At 41.8% G+C, this 22,735-nt stretch overlaps 1 protein-coding gene across 1 annotated transcript in view; it reads left to right on the forward strand.

The window, feature by feature from the left end:
* Positions 1–18,540, forward strand: part of Htr2a (5-hydroxytryptamine receptor 2A) — a 64,557-nt gene extending 46,017 nt beyond the window's left edge. The window contains exon 3 of the mRNA XM_041673400.1: positions 14,414–18,540. Within this exon, the coding sequence (XP_041529334.1) occupies positions 14,414–15,216 (803 nt within the window). The 3' untranslated portion in view covers positions 15,217–18,540. The remainder of the gene's footprint in view (positions 1–14,413) is intronic.
* The last annotated feature ends 4,195 nt before the right edge of the window (positions 18,541–22,735 follow it).

Below are 22,735 nucleotides of genomic sequence, written 5' to 3' on the forward strand. Positions count from 1 at the left end.
CCAAGCTAATAACAAAATGGAAACGTATCTCTAGCCTACAGATACATTTTGTTTTGCTTGTACCGTGTGTCTCTGTTTTCCTTTTAGTTGAACACAGATATTATTTGGACACAGATATTACCGTTGACCTAGCACCGATCTTCCAGCCAGCTCCCATAGTACCTCATAGCCTCGATATGTTACTAAGTTATAAACACAGCCCCCAGGTGTGCGTTCACAGCTGTCAGGAAGTGGTTTGTGTCTCCAGATTGACTGGTGTGTATGTGTGTGTGTGTCTATAAATCTGTTCATGTGTGTGTGCATGGAGGAATGGAGGTGCTGTAGATGTGTGTACACATGCCTATGGAGGCCAGAGGTCAACATCAAGTGTCCTCTTTGATTGTGTGTGCGTGTGTGTGTGTGTGTGTGTGTGCGCGCGCGCGCAGGTATATATGCCATGGGAATGTGGAGAAGTCGGAGGAGGACCTTGGACATCTTGCTTTATCACTCTCCACCCTACTCTTTCGAGACAAGATCTCTCACTAAGCCTAAAGCTAGGCTGGTGTCCAGAAAGTCCCAGTGATCCTCTTGTCTCCATTCTCAATATTGTGTGAGCATTTCAGGCATGCATGACCAAGCCCTGCTTTTCAGATGGGGGATGGGAATTTGAACTGAGATCTTCATCCAGAAAAGGCTCCTACCCACTAAGCCATCTCCCCAGCTCTGTCAGAGTCTCTCGCTGAACCTGGGTTCCATTGATTCAGCTAGGCTGGCTGCCAACAAGTACCAAGGCTCTTCCCATCTCTGCACCACCTTGGAGTTCTGGGTTACAGATGTGTGCTGCTATGCCTAGTTTTTAGCAGACTCTGAGGCTCAGGCCCTTTTGTTTGTATGGTAGGCACTTTATCAACTGTGTCATCTTGCTAGTCCTATATTTTTTAAGTATTAACTACTTGACCCTATACTAACTGCAAAGGCCACTGTAAAAGAATAAAATCCAAGAGAAGTGGGAAATGGGGGGTGGGGCGGGGACAGAAACTTTATCATCAGCACCTCTAAAATAGATCATTACAGCAGTTGAATATTGTACCAGGCATTTTTTTAGGCCACCAACCATATCTCAAATCATGACAAGGACACTTCCTATCAGTTATGAATGCTCGGCCTAGCTTAGGCTCGTTTCTGGCTAGCTTTTATTCTGTAACTTAAATGAACCTGTTTCTCTTCAGCTACATTTTGCCCTGGGGCTTTTTACCTTTCTCTTCTTCTACATATCTTACTTTCATTGATTCTCGTATCTGGCTAGCAGGTACTTAACTTCTGACCCAGAGCATGTCCCCCTCTTTTTCCCTTGTTTTCTTCTCCTTTTTTCTCAAGCCTAGATTTCTCCTCCTGTTTATTCTCTCTGCCTACCAGCTTCACTTATTTCTCTCCTGCCCAGCTGTTAATGGCTCAGCTTTTTTTAGACCAATCAAGTGCCTAAGGCAGGCAACATGAAATAGCAACACATCTTACCATGATTAAACAAATGCAACACATCCTTACAGCACTAAACAAACGCAGTGTGAACAAATGTAACACACCTTCACACAGTTAAAGTGGTAGTCCACAGGATAAGCCAATGTAACACACCTTTACACAGTTCATTTCCACAACATCTCTTACTTCAAGTTGTGGGAAGTGGGTGCCAGCCACTGCACTCCAGAGCTACGACTGTTTTCACCATGATTTCAATATTTGGAAGAGGTTCCTGGGAACTCCAAAGCTTCTCAGAACTCTTACTTCCTAGCTCTTCCTAGGACCTAGACTTAGAGCCAGGAGAAATGCTCTGGTCAGACTTTGACTTTGGAAGAAGGGAAGTGAACAGACAGGATGAAGCAGTTACCCGGTGTTGGTTCAGATACCCTAAGGCCCAAGTGCAGAAGGGACACTTCCGTGGTCTCATGAGCACGGAGTGGGCAAAGATCAGCTAATGTTCTAAACCAACCCTTGCACCTCCAGTATACTTTCACTCCTGAGATTTTTATCCTGGAGTCCAGCCCTTTCCCACATTCCTTGATAGGTTCAGTATCACTTTATGAGGCTCAGTTTCTGCTACACCAGCCAGAATTAGATACCATTTTTTAAATCCAAAGACTTCCACTAACAAAGAAAGCAACCTTTCACTGGGGGCTTCTTAGGAAGAGGGTCACTCATACTAATTCCCAGGAGCCCTAATGCCAGCTAAGAAATCCCACCTATCAGAAGGTCCAGAGACGAAAGCCACAGTGAGCATCTCTTTTCTCCTCATTCTGCACATCTGAATCCTCATGTCTTTTCTTAAGTCATACTCATATTTTTTGCATTTGTACCCATATTCAATGTTCGTGGATGACTCCATTGTTCCCTCCGCAGAGGTCATATTCAGCACTTGCAGTCCCTATTCTGGGAAGTTAATATTTGATGTTAATAGAAACATTTGTGCATAGGAGTGAAGTTATGCATGTATCTCCAAAGTTGTAAGGATGGTAGCATTCTGTTAGAACCAGACAAGGGTGGCTGAAGGTTTGGGCTACAGCGGGGATTTCAGACAGAATGAACTCTAAGCATTAAGGGAGGTGACAGAGCATTTTTCTCTTTGCCAGCTGTTAAACAGTGCCACAATGGCCACTAATGGTACAGAGAGTCTCATTTCTGCTCCTGAGGACAATCCTTTCAAGGGACATTACTGAGCAACCCTTGTTTTACAGAGGAAACTCGGAGAAGGGAAGAGGCTTGCTTCAAATAACAGGGGATCCAAACTGGGCTTTTCTGATGTAAGCTAATTGCCCATCTCTTTTACATCGGTGGCTTTAAGTGGGCTACGTTGCTCTTTGGGAATCCCAGAGACTCACAGGAAATCCAAAGGGATCAGTGATACTTTCAAGATGTCATTTGCCTCCTTCCTTCTCATCCTCTTATGAGGACAGCGTGTAATCTCCAGTTATAAGAGTCTGTGATAACACCAAGATGGAAGCAGATGGAGTCGCGTGAACCCACCATCTTCTATTAAACCCAATGGTGAAGAGATGTTCATTTACAAAACAGCATCACTTCCCATGTGTTTGGGAAAAAAACAGGAGCTTCTTTGTTTAAAATATGCTATCATGTTAATATATGATATTTTATTGTTAAATGAATCAATGAACGATTGCTTTTAAAGTGCTCTTTTGGATTTCTGAAACAACAGATACTTAAAATCCCCCGAAACAAAAAGCTTCCTGGGCTCTTTAATGAATTTTAAATGTGTAAACAAGTCTTAAGATCGAATGTGCTAGTACTCATTATAGTACTCTCCAACAGCAACAGCAAAGTTCCAAGTAAAAGCAGATTTCTCTGAACGCGTGTTTATAGCCGTGTGAAGTTGGTGGTAGCCCTGGGTCTGCCTGCTTCCCCCTTTTTCTCCCCCCCCCCCCCCAGTCTTCTCTGGGACTGATGATCTTATGACCAGGAAAGGTCTTAGACTATAAAATAACTATTTATAGTAAATCCCCTTCTTCCTCTTTCACTCCTAAGTACCTCATTCAGTGGAGATTCAATTAAATAGTCAATTGATGGCCAAATGGCTCAAACTGATTGCTGACCCAGATGGAGGCCCTACATGCGTGAGGAACTTAGTTTGTAGCTCAGAAGGGGCGTCCTTGATGGGTTTCAGTCCAGCACAAAAAAGGAAAGCAAAAAGACAACAGAAACAAGACAAAGGAAATATGTGTGCTTTCTTCTGAGCCTGCTGTTTCACAATAAACTGGAGATTGCATTAACCCACAGCGAGGCCAGGCACACCTATGCCAAAATACACAGGGTCAGGCGCTTGCCTCCTGGGATGCACGAGGCCAGGTGTTCCTCAGTCAGGGTGCATACAGATCACCTCTTGGACCCTGCCTCCAGCCCTGAAGCCCATCCAGGGCCAGCTCAGGGGCTGTCTCCTCCATGACTCCTCACCCCCCGAAATGCGAACCCACTATGAGCATCAAAGTCTGCCATCATGCAGTTGTGCTTACCCGGGTCCTCCTGCTCTGCCTCTTGATCCTTGATCTCGTTTCCTGCTGCACCGCCTCCTTAATAAATCGTGTATGCACATTTAATTTCCCCTGTAAGATCCCAGGCTTCCCGAAGCTTCTCATATGCCCTTTATGTCACCTACAGGATCCTGCCAGTATGAAGTGAATTGTAACTTTTATTTAAATAGATCTTAGAAGTTTACACAATAATTCTGAACCAACGCATCACTATTTCCCCATTACAGGCCACATGAAGATCAGGTCTCTCTCTCTCTCTCTCTCTCTCTCTCTCCCTCCCTCCTCTCTCTCTCTCTCTCTCTCTCTCTCTCTCTCTCTCTCTCGCATTCTAGCATTCTAGCATTTTTTTACATTACAGATTAAAATTCCACGGCCTAAGGTCACTCAACTAGCGATGTACAGTCAGGAGACAAGCTTTAAATCCTGCCTTTCCCCCACTATATGATTCCCTAAATTCCCACTAATCAATTTATCTGAGAAACAGCTTTAAGGAAAATAAGGGGCCAAACCCCAGCCCAGGAGTCAGAGTGGAAAGAAATTGAACCAGGTCCTTGCTTTCCACATGGCACTGTGGACACCTATGCCCACACCCCCTGTGGTTTTAGCTGTCTGAGAAGTCTACTCCATGCTGCCTCGTCCTATGGGTAGCGCTTCCACCTCGCATAAGTCGCCATTTTGCTTTCTTCTGACACTGGGACTACTTAAAAACTCATTATTGTGTTTCCCCAGAAAAACTGAGGGGAAACACTATGAAATCATTTAGTAATTCTAAGATGTGCCTATCAAATGTGTTAAGCTTCCCAGCCCATGCCCTCTCCCTTCTCTTGCTTGCATTTACCTGAGGTCTGAACTTATAATTCGTTTCTACGGAAAAGCCTGTCTGCTGCTAATGAGATCACCATCCCATGAGTGTAAGGAAACCTCTAAAGAAAAAAAATGCAAAGGTGTTGGAAGCACCATGAAAACAATTAGGGAGTCCATGATAAATACAAAGTTAGGAAAGAGATCATATTGGAGTGAGAGAAATAATTTTGGAAAGCTCCCACAATTTGGGGATATGCCTTGAGAAATGTCTTGAAAGAGATTGGCGGCATCTTGGGAATACAGTCCCCACCTGCAACCCAATATCATATGTGGTAACCATACAAAATAAAAAGTCTGCTTTCTTTGCAAATGTAGCCATGAGATAGGTTTCCCACCCCCAGATACCCAGCCCCCTGCCTTACCCAAGACCCCGCTTGGCAGAAATCCTGGTCGTTTGTGAAGCATTTGGAGAAGTAGAGAGCATCAGAATTGGCCCAGAGGAGAAAGGAGATGGGAGTCTGTGTTTACTCGTTCCTATTTGCAGTGCCCCTTGATGCTAGACTTTTAAGAACATACCAGGATATATGCATCATGTTACTCTCAGACTCGCACCCCTAAGCTATTCCCTGTGGCCTCTTTCATGACAACCAAGGGCCACATGGACCCACCTCTATCCAAAACCACTTGAATTTGTGTTAAAGCCAACCCTCCAGTGTTACTAGGTACACAAAAAGGAACATCTCTTACTAGTAACAGGGCACTGCATTAAATCAGCCAAGTCATTTGAGGGGGAGACGCATGTGCGGGGAGACGGGTCTTAGAACATCTTGAATTACTATGCAACTAGCCTTAAAGACAAACCAGGTACAATGCTGTTCTGAATAGCTCCAGACTTGAAGAAAAAGAGCCAGAACAAGAAGGCTACATGATTAGGAGAAAAATTAAGAATTGTGAATTATACGAAGACCAAATCGCAAAGGCCTTAGGGTAAGCTGAGTGATTGGTAATTGCTTCAACATTAGGAACATTGTGGGTCCTCTACAGTGTAGTCTGGTTATCCCGGTGTGTTAACCCATAAGCAGATTTGGCATCTATCAGACCTGTTCTGTGGACACGAAGCTGACACGCATAGCTGTCTAGTTTTCCAGACGCCATGACTGTTCCTACACATACCTTGCAAACTGGAGTTGCCAAAATGAGATGTATCCCGTATAGAATTTATTCAAAAAACCTGACCCCAGTAGAAATTCAGGGAAGCTGCAATAAAAGATGGGAGTTCAATAATATGGACCAGACATGACCTTTGCTGGAATAAATTGTTGTTGACGAGCATGTTACTAAATACTCAGCTGAGAAAAGAACACTTGGTAATGCTGGACAACACTCACTGTCATATGCTGATTTAAAAGAAACCATATACTGGAGTTTTTATTAATATTTTCTTAGACAATCATAACTGTATAATATGAGTTTTGATGGATATATCTGATATAGGATAATTGAATCAGGTTAATTTACAAAACCATCACCCAAAGTTCTTTTCTAATTTGTGGTCTCAACAGCAAAGCAAGGTTATAATAATTTGTTTCAGGGGCAGTGGAATGGCTCAGCAGGTGCTTGCTGTCTAAGCCTGAGACCTAAGTTGGGTCCTCAGAACTGACAGCAGGGAGGGGTGAACCAACTGCACAGAATCATCCTCTGACCACCACATACATGATGTGGCCTATGTGCCCTCCCCACAATATTAAAATAGGAAGTTTTAAGAATAAATTTTAATGATTTTGATTATTTGATATGATTCAGAGATTTATATTTTCAAGAGGCAAAAATGGTAAATTTAAATAAAGCTTGCTTTTATTTAAGAAGCATGTAGATGGACTTCTGGGAGTTGGAGTTGCAGCCGACAGTCTGCATCTCCAAGTCAGAATTCTACCTCCTTCCCATGGGAGATCATGACAGTTTCCCAGCACGGTCCCTTCACTACAAAACAGAGAGGGCCAGCAGAACCAGGAGCCGCTGAACCAAGAACCTGTGATGGGGTAACCGAGCAGTCAGCCTCTGCATTGCACACCACTTAGCTCTCAGAGGTCACTGGCATGGTTTTTGCTTCAATGTCAAAACAGAGAGCCTGGACATTCATAGTTCTCAAACTCTGTAAATCAGTCTGGAATAAGGCCCAGGCACCATCGTTTTTAAAAGCTTCCTGGGTGACTCTAATGTGCAACCAAAGTTGGGGACAACTGTTATAAGTGGCAGAGACCAAGTGAGGATTTAAAATTGTCTTCCTAATTTCTAGCCTCAAAAACACAATGTCTCACCAGAAGACACCTATTTTGAGATTAAGAGTGAAGATTCAAAGTTCAGAGAATCATTGAAGAAGGGTGTGTGTGTATTGTTGGTATATATATAATATATATGTATATATGTACATGTGTGTAGGTATATGAGTAGGTATGTAAGTGTGTATGTGTGTGTGTATTGTTGGTATATATAATATAAATGTATGTATGTCCATGTGTGTAGGTATATGAGTAGGTATGTAAGTGTGTATGTGTGTGTATTGTTGGTGTATATATAATATATATGTATGTATGTCCATGTGTGTAGGTATATGAGTAGGTATGTAAGTGTGTATGTGTGTGTATTGTTGGTGTATATATAATATATATGTATGTATGTACGTTTGTGTAGGTATATGAGTAGGTATGTAAGTGCGTATGTCTGTGTGTGTATTGTTGGTGTATATATAATATATATGTATGTATGTACATGTGTGTAGGTATATGAGGAGGTATGTAAGTGTGTATGTGTGTGTGTATTGTTGGTGTATATATAATATATATGTATGTATGTACGTGTGTGTAGGTATATGAGTAGGTATGTAAGTGTGTATGTCTGTGTGTATTGTTGGGGTATATATAATATATATGTATGTATGTCCATGTGTGTAGGTATATGAGGAGGTATGTAAGTGTGTATGCCTGTGTGTATTGTTGGTGTATATATAATATATATGTATGTATGTCCATGTGTGTAGGTATATGAGGAGGTATGTAAGTGTGTATGTGTGTGTGTATTGTTGGTGTATATATAATATATATGTATGTATGTCCATGTGTGTAGGTATATGAGGAGGTATGTAAGTGTGTATGTGTGTGTGTATTGTTGGTGTATATATAATATATATGTATGTATGTACATGTGTGTAGGTATATGAGGAGGTATGTAAGTGTGTATGCCTGTGTGTATTGTTGGTGTATATATAATATATATGTATGTATGTACATGTGTGTAGGTATATGAGGAGGTATGTAAGTGTGTATGCCTGTGTGTATTGTTGGTGTATATATAATATATATGTATGTATGTCCATGTGTGTAGGTATATGAGGAGGTATGTAAGTGTGTATGCGTGTGTGTATTGTTGGTGTATATATAATATATATGTATGTATGTCCATGTGTGTAGGTATATGAGGAGGTATGTAAGTGTGTATGTGTGTGTGTATTGTTGGTGTATATATAATATATATGTATGTATGTACATGTGTGTAGGTATATGAGGAGGTATGTAAGTGTGTATGCCTGTGTGTATTGTTGGTGTATATATAATATATATGTATGTATGTACATGTGTGTAGGTATATGAGGAGGTATGTAAGTGTGTATGTGTGTGTATTGTTGGTGTATATATAATATATATGTATGTATGTACATGTGTGTAGGTATATGAGGAGGTATGTAAGTGTGTATGTGTGTGTATTGTTGGTGTATATATAATATATATGTATGTATGTACATGTGTGTAGGTATATGAGGAGGTATGTAAGTGTGTATGCCTGTGTGCATATGTGCTGTACATGCAACATCTTGAGATTTAGTGATAATTAACGATGTTGGTTGCTAAAAGTTTTCAGATAATCTGTTGAAGTTTTCTCTTTATCATAGACTATATAACTATAAACACGTGGCTGTGCCAGTTAAAGATTTTCTGGGATTACTGGGGACTTCCTCAACCCAATATTAATGAACTCTGATATAGTCATAGATTTTATAACTACTATAAAATCGATTTTTAAAAATATTAGCCATACCCAAGGTCCCAAGGAGGAGCAGAAGGAGGGAGAACATGAGCAAAGAATTCGGGACCACGAGGCGTGCATCCACCCACTGAGACAGAGGAGCTGATCTACGGGGAGCTCACCAAGGCCAGCTGGACTGTGACCGAAAAAGCATGGGATAAAACCGGACTCTCTGAACATGGCGAACAATGAGGGCTGATGAGACACCAAGGACAATGGCAGGGGGTTTTGATCCTACTTAATGTGCTGGCTTTGTGGGAGCCTAGCCAGTTTGGATGTTCACCTTCCTAGATATGGACGGAGAGGACCTAGGACTTAACACAGGGCAGGGAACCCGGACTGCTCTGTGGACTGGAGAGGGAGGGGGAGAGGAGTGGGGGGAGTGGGAGAAGGGTGGGAGGAGGGGGAGAAGGGTGGGAGGAGGGGGAGAAGGGTGGGAGGAGGGGAAGGGAAATGGGAGGCTGGGAGGAGGTGGAAACTTGTTTTTAGTTTATGTTTTTTTTTCTTCTTTTCGCAATAAAAAAAAAGAAAATAAAAAAAAATATTAGCCATAAAATTTAAAAGACTGGTAGAAGTCTTAATTTCGTCTCTAAATTTCTGTGCAATTCTAAGTAAGTTGCATAAGCTGGCTAGGGCCAATTTTCATCTCCATATGGCGAAATTCTTATCAACCCTTAGGGTGGTCTGGGTAGTGTTTATCCAATTTGTTAAAAAAGTCAATGGAGAGTGGGTGTATTGTGTAAAGTATCCTGAAATGTGGCCACACACTGGAGCTGGCAGGTTTGAGGGTACCGTTTCCAGTTTCCCCGTCCATCATCAATTTCCCCTTACCTGCAGCCTGTGGATTATCCTGCAGTGTTGGCTTATGGTACTTTCTGCAAAACTGCTAGTAAATCCTCTCTTCTAATTAAAAAAAAAAAAAGGTCAGATGTTCAAATGCAAAGAAAAGGTAGCAATCTGAGGGAAATTGAAACCCATGACGCAAAACATTCCTCGGGGCCCTGAAATACCCGTTTCTATCATCTCTGCTCTGTCTCCATTAAAAGCCCCACCCCCAACTCTCAACATCCCATGAGACCCTTACTACCTAGTACTTCAAACTTCTTGTATCTCAGGAAGAGTAGTTGCCACAAAGGAACCATTAGTTGCAAGATCCTAAATCATAAAAGTGTAGGGTTAAAAGGAAAAGCCCAGCTGTTACATCCAGTAGCTCAGAGTTAAGATTCTTTAGTCCACAGTATGGTGCTAACTAGCGATGTGAACTTTACTTGCAAAGCAAGCAGATAGCCGAGCTCAAAGAGAACACCCTCCGGAGCCTTTTTGTTCTTAGTGTCGTGTTTCCCCGTTCACGTCACTGTCTGAATGTTAATGCAGAGGAATAAAAATGTGCACAGAAGATCCAATACCTTTAGTGAATTTTGATTGCTGTTTTCTACTCCGGGGGGGGGGGGGCGGGGAGAACTTATTAAATGAGATGCAGAGTCACATAGTTCAAGCTACTGACTGTTTGTTCATAAAACAAAATGCTTAATCTGCAGAAATTTCAGTGAGAGGAGATGTCAGGTCTCCAAAAACCACTATTATCAAACAAAGCAGCCAGAAAATGAATGCACTTGAGAAGACTGACCATACTCTTGGCTGTCAGCCAGCATTCTTCGTCTCTCTTGGTAGGAGCATGCTTTAGCATGCCTTTTTGTGCACACAAAGCCTATCTACATGCCTTAGTTCTTTGACAAAACTTTCTTCCCTTCTTTCTAGAGTATTGCTTTAACTTTCCGACCAGCATTTTATAAACATTTGCTGACCCCAGCGTTTCTTCCTAAAACGCTACAAACAAATGGTTACCAGTGGTAATCAGGGTCGTTTTGTTACTCATGAAGAGAAATGGGCCATCTAAAGACCCGTGAATGTGATTGTCCCCCATCCAAATCAAGGTGTCCTCTCCAAGCACACAACAAGCCTGCCGATGACCTTCTACTATATCCTCCTGAGGCAGCGCCTTATCTCAGACATTTTAGAGGGAGAATCTCTGTGTCTATGGGAATGGTTCCATCACCCTTTCCTTCCGGGGTTGCAAAAATCAAAACATCCCACTGGGTGTGTATAATTTGTGTGTCTCATCAACCAAAGACACAATAGCAAATTCCAAATGATTGAGGGATTGGATGTTTTCAGGCTGTCCTACTTCTGGTTCATTGAACATGGCCACTCATTATAAATTACCGGGTCATAAATAATAGGCCAAAACACTTTCAAGGTGGGAACTTCCTTTGTATTAATCAATAAAACAAACACCCAAGAGTTTAATAACAAAATCATATACCTTTTTGGACAGTTGATATTTTGTTTAGATGCATCATGACTAATAGTAATGGCTGTAATTCATCACATTAGAAAAGTAATCAACAGTGCTAGCCATACCAAATTAAAATTTATTGAGACCTCCCATGACCCTGGCAGAAGCTAATAATTACATCATTTTTACATAGCCAATAGTAAACAGCCAAAACACTGTTTTTTTTTTCTTTTAGTTCATGAACTCTATTATATAAAAGCGAACATAAAAAAACCTAAGCAAAATAGTTTAGAACAAAATAATGTTGATTTGTTTTCTGAGTAATTCCACCAAGAAAATTATTTCCACCTGCTTTGTCATTTCCTGTTCTATCTCCTTTAGGCCTGGCACCACACTGATGCTCTGCACATTTGATCCATTTTATCCCCATTTCATTCATGAAGGCTTGCTGGCACCAGCCTCATACCGTAGGAGAGCTGAACATCACCCCAGAGGCCCAGAGCAATTGCCAAGACTCAAACCCAAGTCCATCTGAAACAATGTCCAGTGTATCCATCCTAATCAGGGAGTCTGAACATAAGACTGGATTTGGTGATGGACCAGAGGGTCTCAGAGCAGGGTTCCCCTACAGCCGCAACTCTTCACTCAGAGGATGTTCTCAGCAGTGTGGAAGGGACACACAGGTGGTAAATGAAGAGCTGTTTCCCACTAACAGTATTCCTGATGTCATTTATGTTCACCTTCCAAAAACAAAGCAATAACAACAACAACAAACTGGGATGACCTTGCATAGACAAGTGATAAGTATCCTCATTGAAGCCTATGGAGTTATGGGCAAATGACACTCAGAAAGAGTCTTATCAAGCTAGGAAAACAGTTCAGGAGCAAAGCACATGCCAGGCAAGCATGAGGACCCAAGTTTGGACCCCAAACACCCATGCAAAAATCTGGGCACGACAGCAAGAGAGAGAGGCAGGATGGAGACAGACAGATCAGGGCCTCAATGGCCATCAGTCTAGCAGGCTGGAGACAGACAGATCCAAGGTCTCACTGGCCATCATTCTAGCTGGATGAAGACAAACAGATCCTGGTTCTCACTGGCCATCTGTCTAGCAGGATGAAGACAGACAGATCCAGGGTCTCACTGGCCATCCAGTATGGCTGAAATGGCAAGTTCTCAGTTCAGTGAGAGACCCTGTCTCAAAAAATTAAGGAAGTTGTCAACCTTGGCTCCCATGTGGGCCCAGATGGTGGGCAAGCTAAGAGAGAGAGGGGGAGGGGGAGAGAGAGAAAGAGAGGAGAGGGAGACAGACAGATGTGCAGATGTTCCTGTCAAGTGTAACTCTAAGTTCCAGCTCCTTTCCCTCCCAACAGCTGGATGTTAGGACAGCCACACCTGTGTTTGGGGAGAGCCAAACTCGTTTCTGCCCATGCAGAGTTTGGTTATTTTTCTCTTGTTTTCTTGTTGTTACTGAGGCTTCAGTGTTTGGGTTACACATTCTCAAAGGAAACGCCTTTCCTGTTGGCTGGCAAGGCAAGGGTTAAAGAGTCACCTCAACTCTGGGATGAGCTGGCCTGAAAGCTGTGTCTTGGGCTATCAGCAGCTAGAAGCACGACCAGGACTCTCTTTCATTCACCTCAGGAAACTGAAAATACTGGAAAGTGCAGGAAGGAAACAGAGTGTCTGCCCTTTGGTTAAAGAAGCAAACCAACTGAGTACTGCAGTTGTTTCTTCTGTTTCCCATTCTCCTGGCGCTGCCTTTGTGGCAGAGAAAATAACAGAATAAGAAGGGCAACCATGGTTGTGTTGCCTTACCCAGCCTCCTTTGGATCTCCTGAGCTCCAAAAAGGGAACAAAATCTCCTCCCATCATAGTCAAGCTACCTTCATGAAGTAGGGTCCAATCACCAAGGGGAGAAATTAGCAAGATCAGAACCAACTGTGCTATTCCTCGCTGTTGTACTCCTCTGCCTGAGCGTATACCTGGAGGACCGTGATAGGTGACCCAAATCTGAGTATAGAGCAGCTGGTCGGCTGTAAGCTTGTATTCCCACGTACTTTAGCATTTTGTGCCTAAGTCATACATTTGACAATAAAAGTGTACAGCTGCCTTTCTTTGTTCATCCTACTGGGCACTCTGCTATGAAAATATATGACTTTTATGGAAACAATGAGAAGTCTGAACATGAATTCTGTATTTCATGCTATGAAGGAAACACTAAATATCTTTAAAATGAAGCCAGTATGTGATCATAGGTTTCTCTAAAAGCATGTCACTTTGAGATCTACATAATACGATGTGCACATGTTTAATCATGGTGATGTCCAAGGTTTGCTTCAAACTAAAGAAGGATGTCCCAGGTGAAGACCTGGATGACACCATATTCCCAACTGTAAGAGCTCTGTGATTTCCTTGGGACAGCTCTTGCCTCTTCTTTGTGGGGTTTGCCAATGTTAACATTTTCCAAGATGAAAAGCTTTGTAAAACCCGCATTCACCTGGATGACTTGAAATTAGTATCAGAAGGTGTTCTTTCAAAAAAAATCTAAATATCTGTTTAACTTTAAAACTGTTCATGTTGGCTCACACACTAAAGAGCCCGAAGCAGGAGGATCAAGGTGAGTTTGAAGCTAGCCTAGGCTAGGGAAGACCCTGCCTCAAGAAGCAAAAGCAATTCATTTGTATAATGAGTATTAAGTGGAAGAGGAAGATCTAAAACTGCCTAGAAAATGCTGTATAAACAAAAGAAATGTAACCTAGGTCCCTCGGTGGTGAAAATAAGTGCTTGTTCCTTTATTCGCTGTTACTTTTTTGTATTTTTCAAATTTGCTAGAAAGAAATACATTAGGCTTGCAACTTTACAAAGTAAGATATGTTGATAACATAATGTGAAATGAAAAGTTACAAAATTGTTGCTAAAGTATAAACTTGTTCTGTCTCCCAGTGAGTACTTGCATAATATATGTGACGTGTGCTTAAACAAACAGCGTGAAATTGTCCGTGGCAGTTCGTTGATCGCCAGATGGTGGTGATAGTGGTCATTTTTATTTGTTACCTTTTACCTCTGTGTATGTTTTTGCCATTTAATAAGTACATATAGAGTAAGAATTAGCCCAACTCTCGTTATTAAACCCTTACAGTCAGTTGATATTTATTCTTTGACCAGCCAGCATTATCAATATCTTGATCACGTGTCTTGTTTTCCGTCCTCTTCCAGGTATATCCATGCCGATCCCAGTCTTTGGATTGCAGGACGATTCGAAGGTCTTTAAGGAGGGGAGCTGCCTGCTCGCTGATGACAACTTTGTCCTCATAGGTTCTTTTGTGGCATTTTTCATCCCCTTAACCATCATGGTGATCACCTACTTCCTCACTATCAAGTCACTTCAGAAAGAAGCCACCTTGTGTGTGAGCGACCTCAGCACCCGGGCCAAATTAGCCTCCTTCAGCTTCCTCCCTCACAGTTCTATGTCCTCCGAGAAGCTCTTCCAGCGGTCCATCCACAGGGAGCCGGGCTCCTACGCAGGCAGGAGGACGATGCAGTCCATCAGCAATGAGCAAAAAGCGTGCAAGGTGCTGGGCATCGTGTTCTTTCTGTTTGTCGTCATGTGGTGCCCCTTCTTCATCACCAACATCATGGCCGTCATCTGTAAGGAGTCCTGCAATGAAAATGTCATCGGAGCCCTGCTCAACGTGTTCGTCTGGATTGGGTACCTCTCCTCCGCTGTCAATCCACTGGTCTATACACTGTTCAATAAGACTTACAGGTCTGCCTTCTCGCGGTACATTCAGTGTCAGTACAAGGAGAACAGAAAGCCCCTGCAGCTAATTCTAGTGAACACTATACCCACGTTGGCGTACAAGTCTAGTCAACTCCAGGGAGGACAGAAAAAGAACTCAGAGGAAGACACTGAACCAACAGGTAACGACTGCTCTATGGTTACTCTAGGAAAACAACCCTCAGAAGAGACCTGTACAGACAATATCAACACCGTGAATGAAAAGATTAGCAGTGTGTGATGGACCGGTTGCTCTGACAACTACACTCGAACAAGGTTTTACCCTTGTGTGGGGGGGCAGGGGTAAGGAGACTGGGACAAATTAGACCACCCCAGTGACTCAACAGCCTATGCCTCATTGTGTTCTGTGTCCGAAGAGCAGCGTGTCACAGTGTGCACTGGGACAATGTCCTGACAGCATCTGAGCTAGAAGTGTTAGGGTTTTATCATTGTCCTTTTAACATTGTCAGTGAGATCTTTAAAACCATTTTCCTTTACTGTACAATTATAAGGAGGCATAAAATCAATCCAGCTAATTTCTATTATCAAATAGGAACCTTGCAGCCCTGTTGTTGATGGGTGGCTTGGGAGTGAGTTGGTGACCGATTATTGTATATAAAAATAGCTAGAAATGATGAAAATAGTGAATAGCCTCTTTTTTAAAAAAAAGCGTTTAAAATTCACCATGACGCATATTTTGAAAATAGAAAATAGACAGTATTACGAAATTTGTACTGCTAATACAATTGATTGAAATACTTGACAATATTTTTCATTCTTGCCTTTTCATAGATGCCATTTTGAAATGTTCACAAGATCGCTGGCATCCGCTGCGTTTGTCATTTAATTCTCAGATGTGGAAAGGTTTTAAATGTTATTCGATAACGCGCTGCTTTCTCTTCTACTTCTTGGGCTTTACCTGAATTTGCAATGTGGTCTTGTTTCTTATATTTTCATCTCTGTAAACTAACTATCAAAGGATAATTTCGCTTTTCGAAATACAGTTCTAGAAATTGCTTCAAAAAAAAAAAAAAAGCATCCTGGAGGTGTTTGGTCACGCTCTACGGAACCACTGCATTGCGCATGCGCCCTTTGAGCTGCGACCAGTACATTGAGTTGACTGTCCCAGCTAAGCAATAAACTCAGGTTTCTCGCTGTTAGCAGTAGTTTCTTAGGCTATTTCTGTAAAAATTAAAAAATAAAAAAATAAAAAATCAAGTGACTTTCCTACTGACACTTAATCAGGTAAAACTGATGTTTTCAAAGGGCAGGGGATGTAGCTCCAATGATGAGCGCTCATCCAGCTCACAGGAAGCCCTACCTTGGACCCCCAGTGCTGTGTGAAGCCGTGGTACAGGCCAGTAATCCTAGTCCTTGGGAAATGCAGGTGAGAGAATCAGGACTTCCACGTCATTCTCAGCTGTGTACCAGATTTGAGGTCAGTGTGGACAGCATGAAACCCTGTCTCTGAGAAGTTAAAAACATGATACTTTGAGATTGATGTATTTATATTACTTATTAAAACGGGTTAGCTTGACAGTGATCTACTGAGTGTATCTTAGGAGTGGAGCAGTTTCTTAGTTGGTAAGGATATAAAAAGAAATGCAGAAGGTCTTTGCATTTAACAAAGGACAACTTAATTGGTTGTTATCAAAAGTATGAACGGATTTGTTTTGAGAATCAATCAGTTTGGTTTCTTTTTTTACCTGATTCAGAAAAGAGTTTGTATCCACTCGTGAGAATATTTTATTTCAGTTTTCCTCATTTGCCAAGCAGGCAAGGAAATGGGGGGAAAATTGAATCAAGGATTTGAACTGACGTATAGGAATAACCACCTCATTCTGGATCCAGTCCATGACTATCAAGGCTATAAAAGCAATATTTTTGTTCCTTCCCTCTAAAACTGCATTCATTTTACTCTGAAAGACACTAGCTCCCAATGAAAAAGCAAATACAGCTGTGCAGTGGCGGTGCACACCTTTAATCTCAGTGTTTGGGAGGCAGAGGCAGGCAGATCTCTGTGAGTTCTGAGACCAGCCTAATCTATAAGATTTAGTTCCAGGACAGGCTCCAAAGCTACAGAGGAACCCTGTCTAGAAAAACCAAAATAAATAAATTAAATTAATTTTTAAAAAAAAAAGCAAATGCCAGTTACCATAATGTTTTGTAGAAATGGCTATTACAGACGAACGAGAATCAGCCACCGTTGGTCCACCTTGACACTGTGATGCCCAAGGGTAAACTGCACATTTCTTTTGGGACAGATGATAGATGTAGGATAAAATGCTGAAGGGTTTTTATTGACTATAAAGGTGTTTTGCTGTAAGTCTCTGGGAAATGTTACAGGTTTGGGGAATTAAAGAATATAGGAAGCTTCATTGCGTACGTTGGAAATACATCAAGGTTTTCCCAAGTTTGTCCTTACAGGAACTTGAGATGACAGCCATTCCTTCAGACATAGAATTGATAGTGCGTCTCTAGTACCGAGGTTGTTTTTAAAAGGAGTTAGCCCTTAATGACTAGACCCTAATGATTGCTAAAAATAGAAGTCGGAAGAAGTCTGCTCTAATGCGTTTTGCCTTAGTTTCAAACGTGTCAATATGCATTAAGGAAAAGATTACAGATTCAAATCCACGGACTTAATTCATCAGGATGAACACAAATACTGCCTGGCAGATGTCTTTTGACTACACATATATTACCAGTGTGTATGTGGTTTTTCTCTCTGTAAGTATCTATTGAAGTGTATATAAGAAAATGTGTGCCTGTATATATGTACAGACATGTTCCCATGCACTTTATTCAATATTTATATATTTATATGGAAGAAGAGCAAGTCGATGAAAACATACACATGTGCATGTTTGAATCATGTTGATCTAAATGTGAATTCATGTTCTAATATTCCTATGACCTTCCATGACTGCCAAGGGAGGTCACTGTGTAACAGAGATGCCCTTTAAATAAACTGGAAGTTGCTTTCATGGTATGGAAAAATTTTCACACAGTTCTATCAGGGTGTTGAAAACAATCATCTGTGTTCCATGAATTAATCTTAAATTGAATGGTAGCTTAAGGCCACTCTTTAGTCTGGGTCCTTCCTGACCTCTATGGCTTTTCAGATACCCTCCTCTCCCCAGTAGGGGGAGCAATGACCCTCTAATGATTTAGGAATCCGTGATGAAAGGATTCATTTCTAGTCAATACTATTAAAAGAGTAACAAACTTCACTCTTCTTTAAGTTGAATGATAGCTTCTTCTAGACCTAAGGGGTTCAATGCCATAGTTAAGGAAAACCCAGTTAAAGCTTACATAATCTATTTGGCCACATCGCCATCTCATGGTCAGTTTTGGGAAGTGCCACCAAAGTCCAATCAAATTGCAACCGTACTGCTTTTGGCAAAAGGATTCTTCTCCCATTTTGTGCACTGATGAAACATATTTATAAAGTGTTGTTATTCTGTGCCATATGTAACAAACATAGTGAAGATTTATTTTATGTACTGATTTTAATCTATTCTAAAATATTTCAAGAATGAATGATTAATTGCCAATAAAGTACATTAAAAACAGTGAGTCAATAGTTGTGTTTGCTCAAAGGAACTGTCCAAACCTTCCAGATCTCCAAGATGAGGACAGTTAGAAAGTAAAAGCCTGGACTTCTGACTTCACCACATCACAAAGCTAGAACCTCACTTCTTGTTGACAGAGATTTCTGACCTGCCCAGTCCCACAGCCATTCAGTCCCAAAGAAACACACAGAGGTCTACATTAATCATGAATTGGTTGGCCAATCAGCTCAAGCTTCTGATTAACTCTTACATCTTAAATTAGCCCATAATTCTTGTCTGTGTTAGCCATGTGGCTTGGTACCTTTATCAGTGAGGCAGTCGCATATTGCTTCCTCTGTAGGTGGGTCACGACTGCAGGTTCACCCTTTCCTCTTCCCAGAATTCTCCTGTTCTCATTGTACTGCCTCTACTTCCTGCCTGCTCGCCCTGCCTATACTTCTTGCCTGGCTACTAGCCAATCAGCATTTTATTAAAATACAAATAATACATATTTACAAGGTACAAGACTTTTGTCCCACAGCAACTTCTTCAGCTTATTGGTCATGAGTCAGTTTCTAGCCACACACAGAGGACAGAAGCTCTGTGTCTTATTGATACTACCAAGAGATATAGAGGCATGCCCACAGGTGTACACAGGTACAGGTATATTACCATATATGCCAGAGAAAACACACACACACCTACAGAAGAACCATAGTTAATCAAGGACGTATAGCATCATTAAATAGGCCAGAATGTCACCTGATTCATCTTTTCACCTTTAAGAGTAGAAACAGAGCATGGCTTCATAGCTGCATGCCTATAACTCCAGCACTCAGGAGTGGAGGCTGAAGGATAGAGGCTGGGGGATGCCTACAGATTACAAGGCCAGTCTGAGTTAGATGATACCCTGTTTCCAAAACATTTTAAATGAGGAAAGTATAGAGATAATTACAAACAGAGAGAGTGGTTTTTCCCAGATTGTCATGCCTCATGTGTTGAGCATCTACCTACTGTGTGCCTGGCATTAAGCTGTTTGTTTTGCTCGTTTTACATAAATGGACTCTTTGCCATGATCCTAAAGGTGGGAATAGTCTTTTTGAAGATGAGAAAAGTGAGGTTCAGTTAGTGACATGTCAAAAGTCACACAGCTAGCAAGAAAAGTGGTTATTCAAGCCAGGGCCATCTTATTCAAACCCATAAATGCTCCTCCCAACTTCATCCAAGAGCTGGAAAGAGTCCCTTCAGAACCGAAACACTCCAGTTTCTATCTTTGCCTCTCCTATACACTTGGTTATGACTTTCAGTCATTCTTATCACCATGCACCTCACTGTATCACCTCTAGAATGGGGCTGCTGGGCCCTGCTACCTAACTGACAGAACGTGGCTCCATCTGATCATAGCCAAAGCTGTCCCTGATAATCTACAACACACTGGAAATGTTAGGAATGTGTTGGTTTGCTTTAGTTTTTGTTTGCTTGTTTTCATTGTGATGAAACTAAGGATTCCATCTAGGGTCTCCCACTGATAGGCAAGCATTCAGCCACCAATCTGCCACAGAACTGTACCCCCAGTCCTCTTTTAAACTTTCTTTAGAGAGAGGGTCTTAGGTTGCCCAGGCTGGCCTTGAACCTACTCCATAGCTTTGGAAGGGCGTGAACCTGTGTTCTTGCTCCAATCTAGTTCTTCAGAATTCTCTGCCGTTTTCTATGAATGTTTCTGACCTTCGAACCACTTTTTATGTCTGCCACCATGAGGTAGAGGTTCCTTCATCTGGCTCCCTTTATTGCATCTACCTAAAGTTACCCTTTCAACGTCCCATTTGGAAGACCGTCACCAGATATATGGTCACATTCCATCTGTACCCAACAAGCAAGATTAAGTTACTCATCCTTGATAAGTCCATTGAAAGAGCCAAATTAACAGTGAAAGCAATAAATAAGGATGTATTTGATAAGGGATGAAGAGATTCAGAAGGCAGGAGAGAGCTGTGTCTCCACCAAGGTTTTTGAGTTTCGTATATGAATATATACAATCTGGTTACACTCACTTCTCTCTCTTGTCTTCTTTCGCTCCCATCGCTGCCAAACACATCTTGTTTGGCCCCTTTCTCGTGTTCATGTCTTTTTGTTTTGTTTTATAATCCTCTGATTTTAACCAAGACCCTCTGTATGACCATGCAGTCAGGACTTGGTGGAGCTTGGTAGGCTCATCCATGGTCACAACACTGAAGCCAATGACCATCTTTCCTCCAGAATTTGCAAGCAGGCAACAGTTCAGCAGAAGGAATGGGACTCTGAAAGTTCCTTCCTGTTCCATGATGGCTGACCCAGTCTTTGCAGGCCCAGTGGAAACAACCAACCTCAGCTGCTGTGGGATCATGAGAGCAATGGCTGTCATGCCCCGAAGGTAACATTTCAAAGCCTTTTGCCTCATCTCCTGGCTCTTACATCCTTTCCTCTCCCTTTCCCCAATGAGCCCTGAGCCTTACCAAGGATGATATAAGGTTGGTTTAAGGCCAAGCACTCAGTCTTCACTTATTCTCAGCACCTGAAGCAGCCATAAATCTCTGCATTTGGTCACTGCAAAGTAGTGATAATTTGCATATGCAAAGCAGGGTTAAAGCTTCCAGCTCAATTCATGTGAACCAGCACACAATTACATTGTATTTCATTCACTACAAAGAAAAGTTTCTCTGATTGAGGCTAATGGTGTGGGACAAATGTCTATATTCTGTCAATGATATTTTAAATAAACGCTGATTGGCCAGTAGCCAGGCAGGAAGTATAGGTGGAGCAATCAGACAGGAAGCAGAGGAAGGTCAATGAGAACAGAATTCTGGGAAGAGAAAAGCCCATTCTTCCGCAGTCCTGATCCATCCACAGAAGAAGCAAGATGTGACTGCCTCGCTGAAAAAGGTACCGAGGTAGCTATACATGGCTAGCACAGACAAGAATAATAGGCTAATATAAGTTATGAGAGTTAATAAGAAGTCTGAGCCAATCAGTTTATAGTTAATGTAGACCTCTGTGTGATTTCTTTGGGACTTACTGACTGCAGGAACCGGGCAGAACAAGGACTGGGCAGGACAGAAACCACGACAACAAATTGGCATTTGTCTATGAGCATAATTGATTTCTAGAAATAAATATTTAGAAGACAGCTTAAGCTCACGCCAGTTTAGCTATACACTAGGACGTTCCCATCTTGGGCCTAAGAACTGTTGTCATGAGATTTTTACTGGGATTACAGTACCGGGCATGAACTCCCTTCTTTGAAGTGGGCCTCAAATTTAATCAGAGATTGGTTGGTTAGCTCTTTTAACACAAAAACGTAACTCTTATTGCAAAGGGGGATAAAAGATAGTTTATTCCAAGGCTAAACAAATACAAAAGACTATGGCCCGGGAACACTAATTTGGATTACTCCAAATCCCATGTTCCAACATGGTCACAGTATAATGAACTTTTTACAGTAGTGGGACAAAGAAAATCATAAATCAAGGCATTTTTTAAATATGTCAGTGAGAACATTAAGTTGGTGATTAAAGAATAGCAGAGAATCTCAGCTATAGACCTCATGTGCTATCTGATGATGCTCAGCCTTTGGATTAGTGAAAACTGCGGATTAAGTTAACATGAGGTTTTGTGTGTTAGTCATACGATGTTAGGTCAGACATTTTCGGTGGCTAAAGATGACCCAAGATAAATGTTATTGGCTCTGGACCTCTCCACAGTCATGGGAAGAGGTAGTAGGCTAATCATCATTGCCAACGGTTCCAGACTTTCACCCCCCTCTCCTTAAGAGTCGTGCCACTATGGCACCAGTGAACGCACAAGGACTGCCAGGTTGGCATCGTAATTCATGGGGTTCACAGCTGGTTAAGACTGTTAATGCCTTTTCTCTCTGTGTCAATCAGGATTCTCTAGAGGAACAAAGCAGACAGAAGGAATATACACCCATATATGGGAATTATTAAAGTAGGCTTTAATACCAGCTAAACAAAACTGAAGGTGAGCAGGCCAAGAGCAAAACCTTCTTTTGTCCTTGTCCTTTATATAGGCTTCCACCAGAAGGTATGGCCCAGATTTCAGGCAGGTTCTCCAACCTCGAGTGATCTGGATTTAAGATGGGTCTTCCTACCTGGAATGACCCAGTAAATCAGAAAGCCCTCCCAGGTATGCTTGGGTTTTAGTTAATTCCATAAG

The sequence above is a fragment of the Microtus oregoni genome, unplaced genomic scaffold, assembly GCF_018167655.1.
Source record: "Microtus oregoni isolate MIOR12 unplaced genomic scaffold, Mior012 000001F_ref0000356, whole genome shotgun sequence".
Taxonomy (NCBI): Eukaryota; Metazoa; Chordata; class Mammalia; order Rodentia; family Cricetidae; genus Microtus; species Microtus oregoni.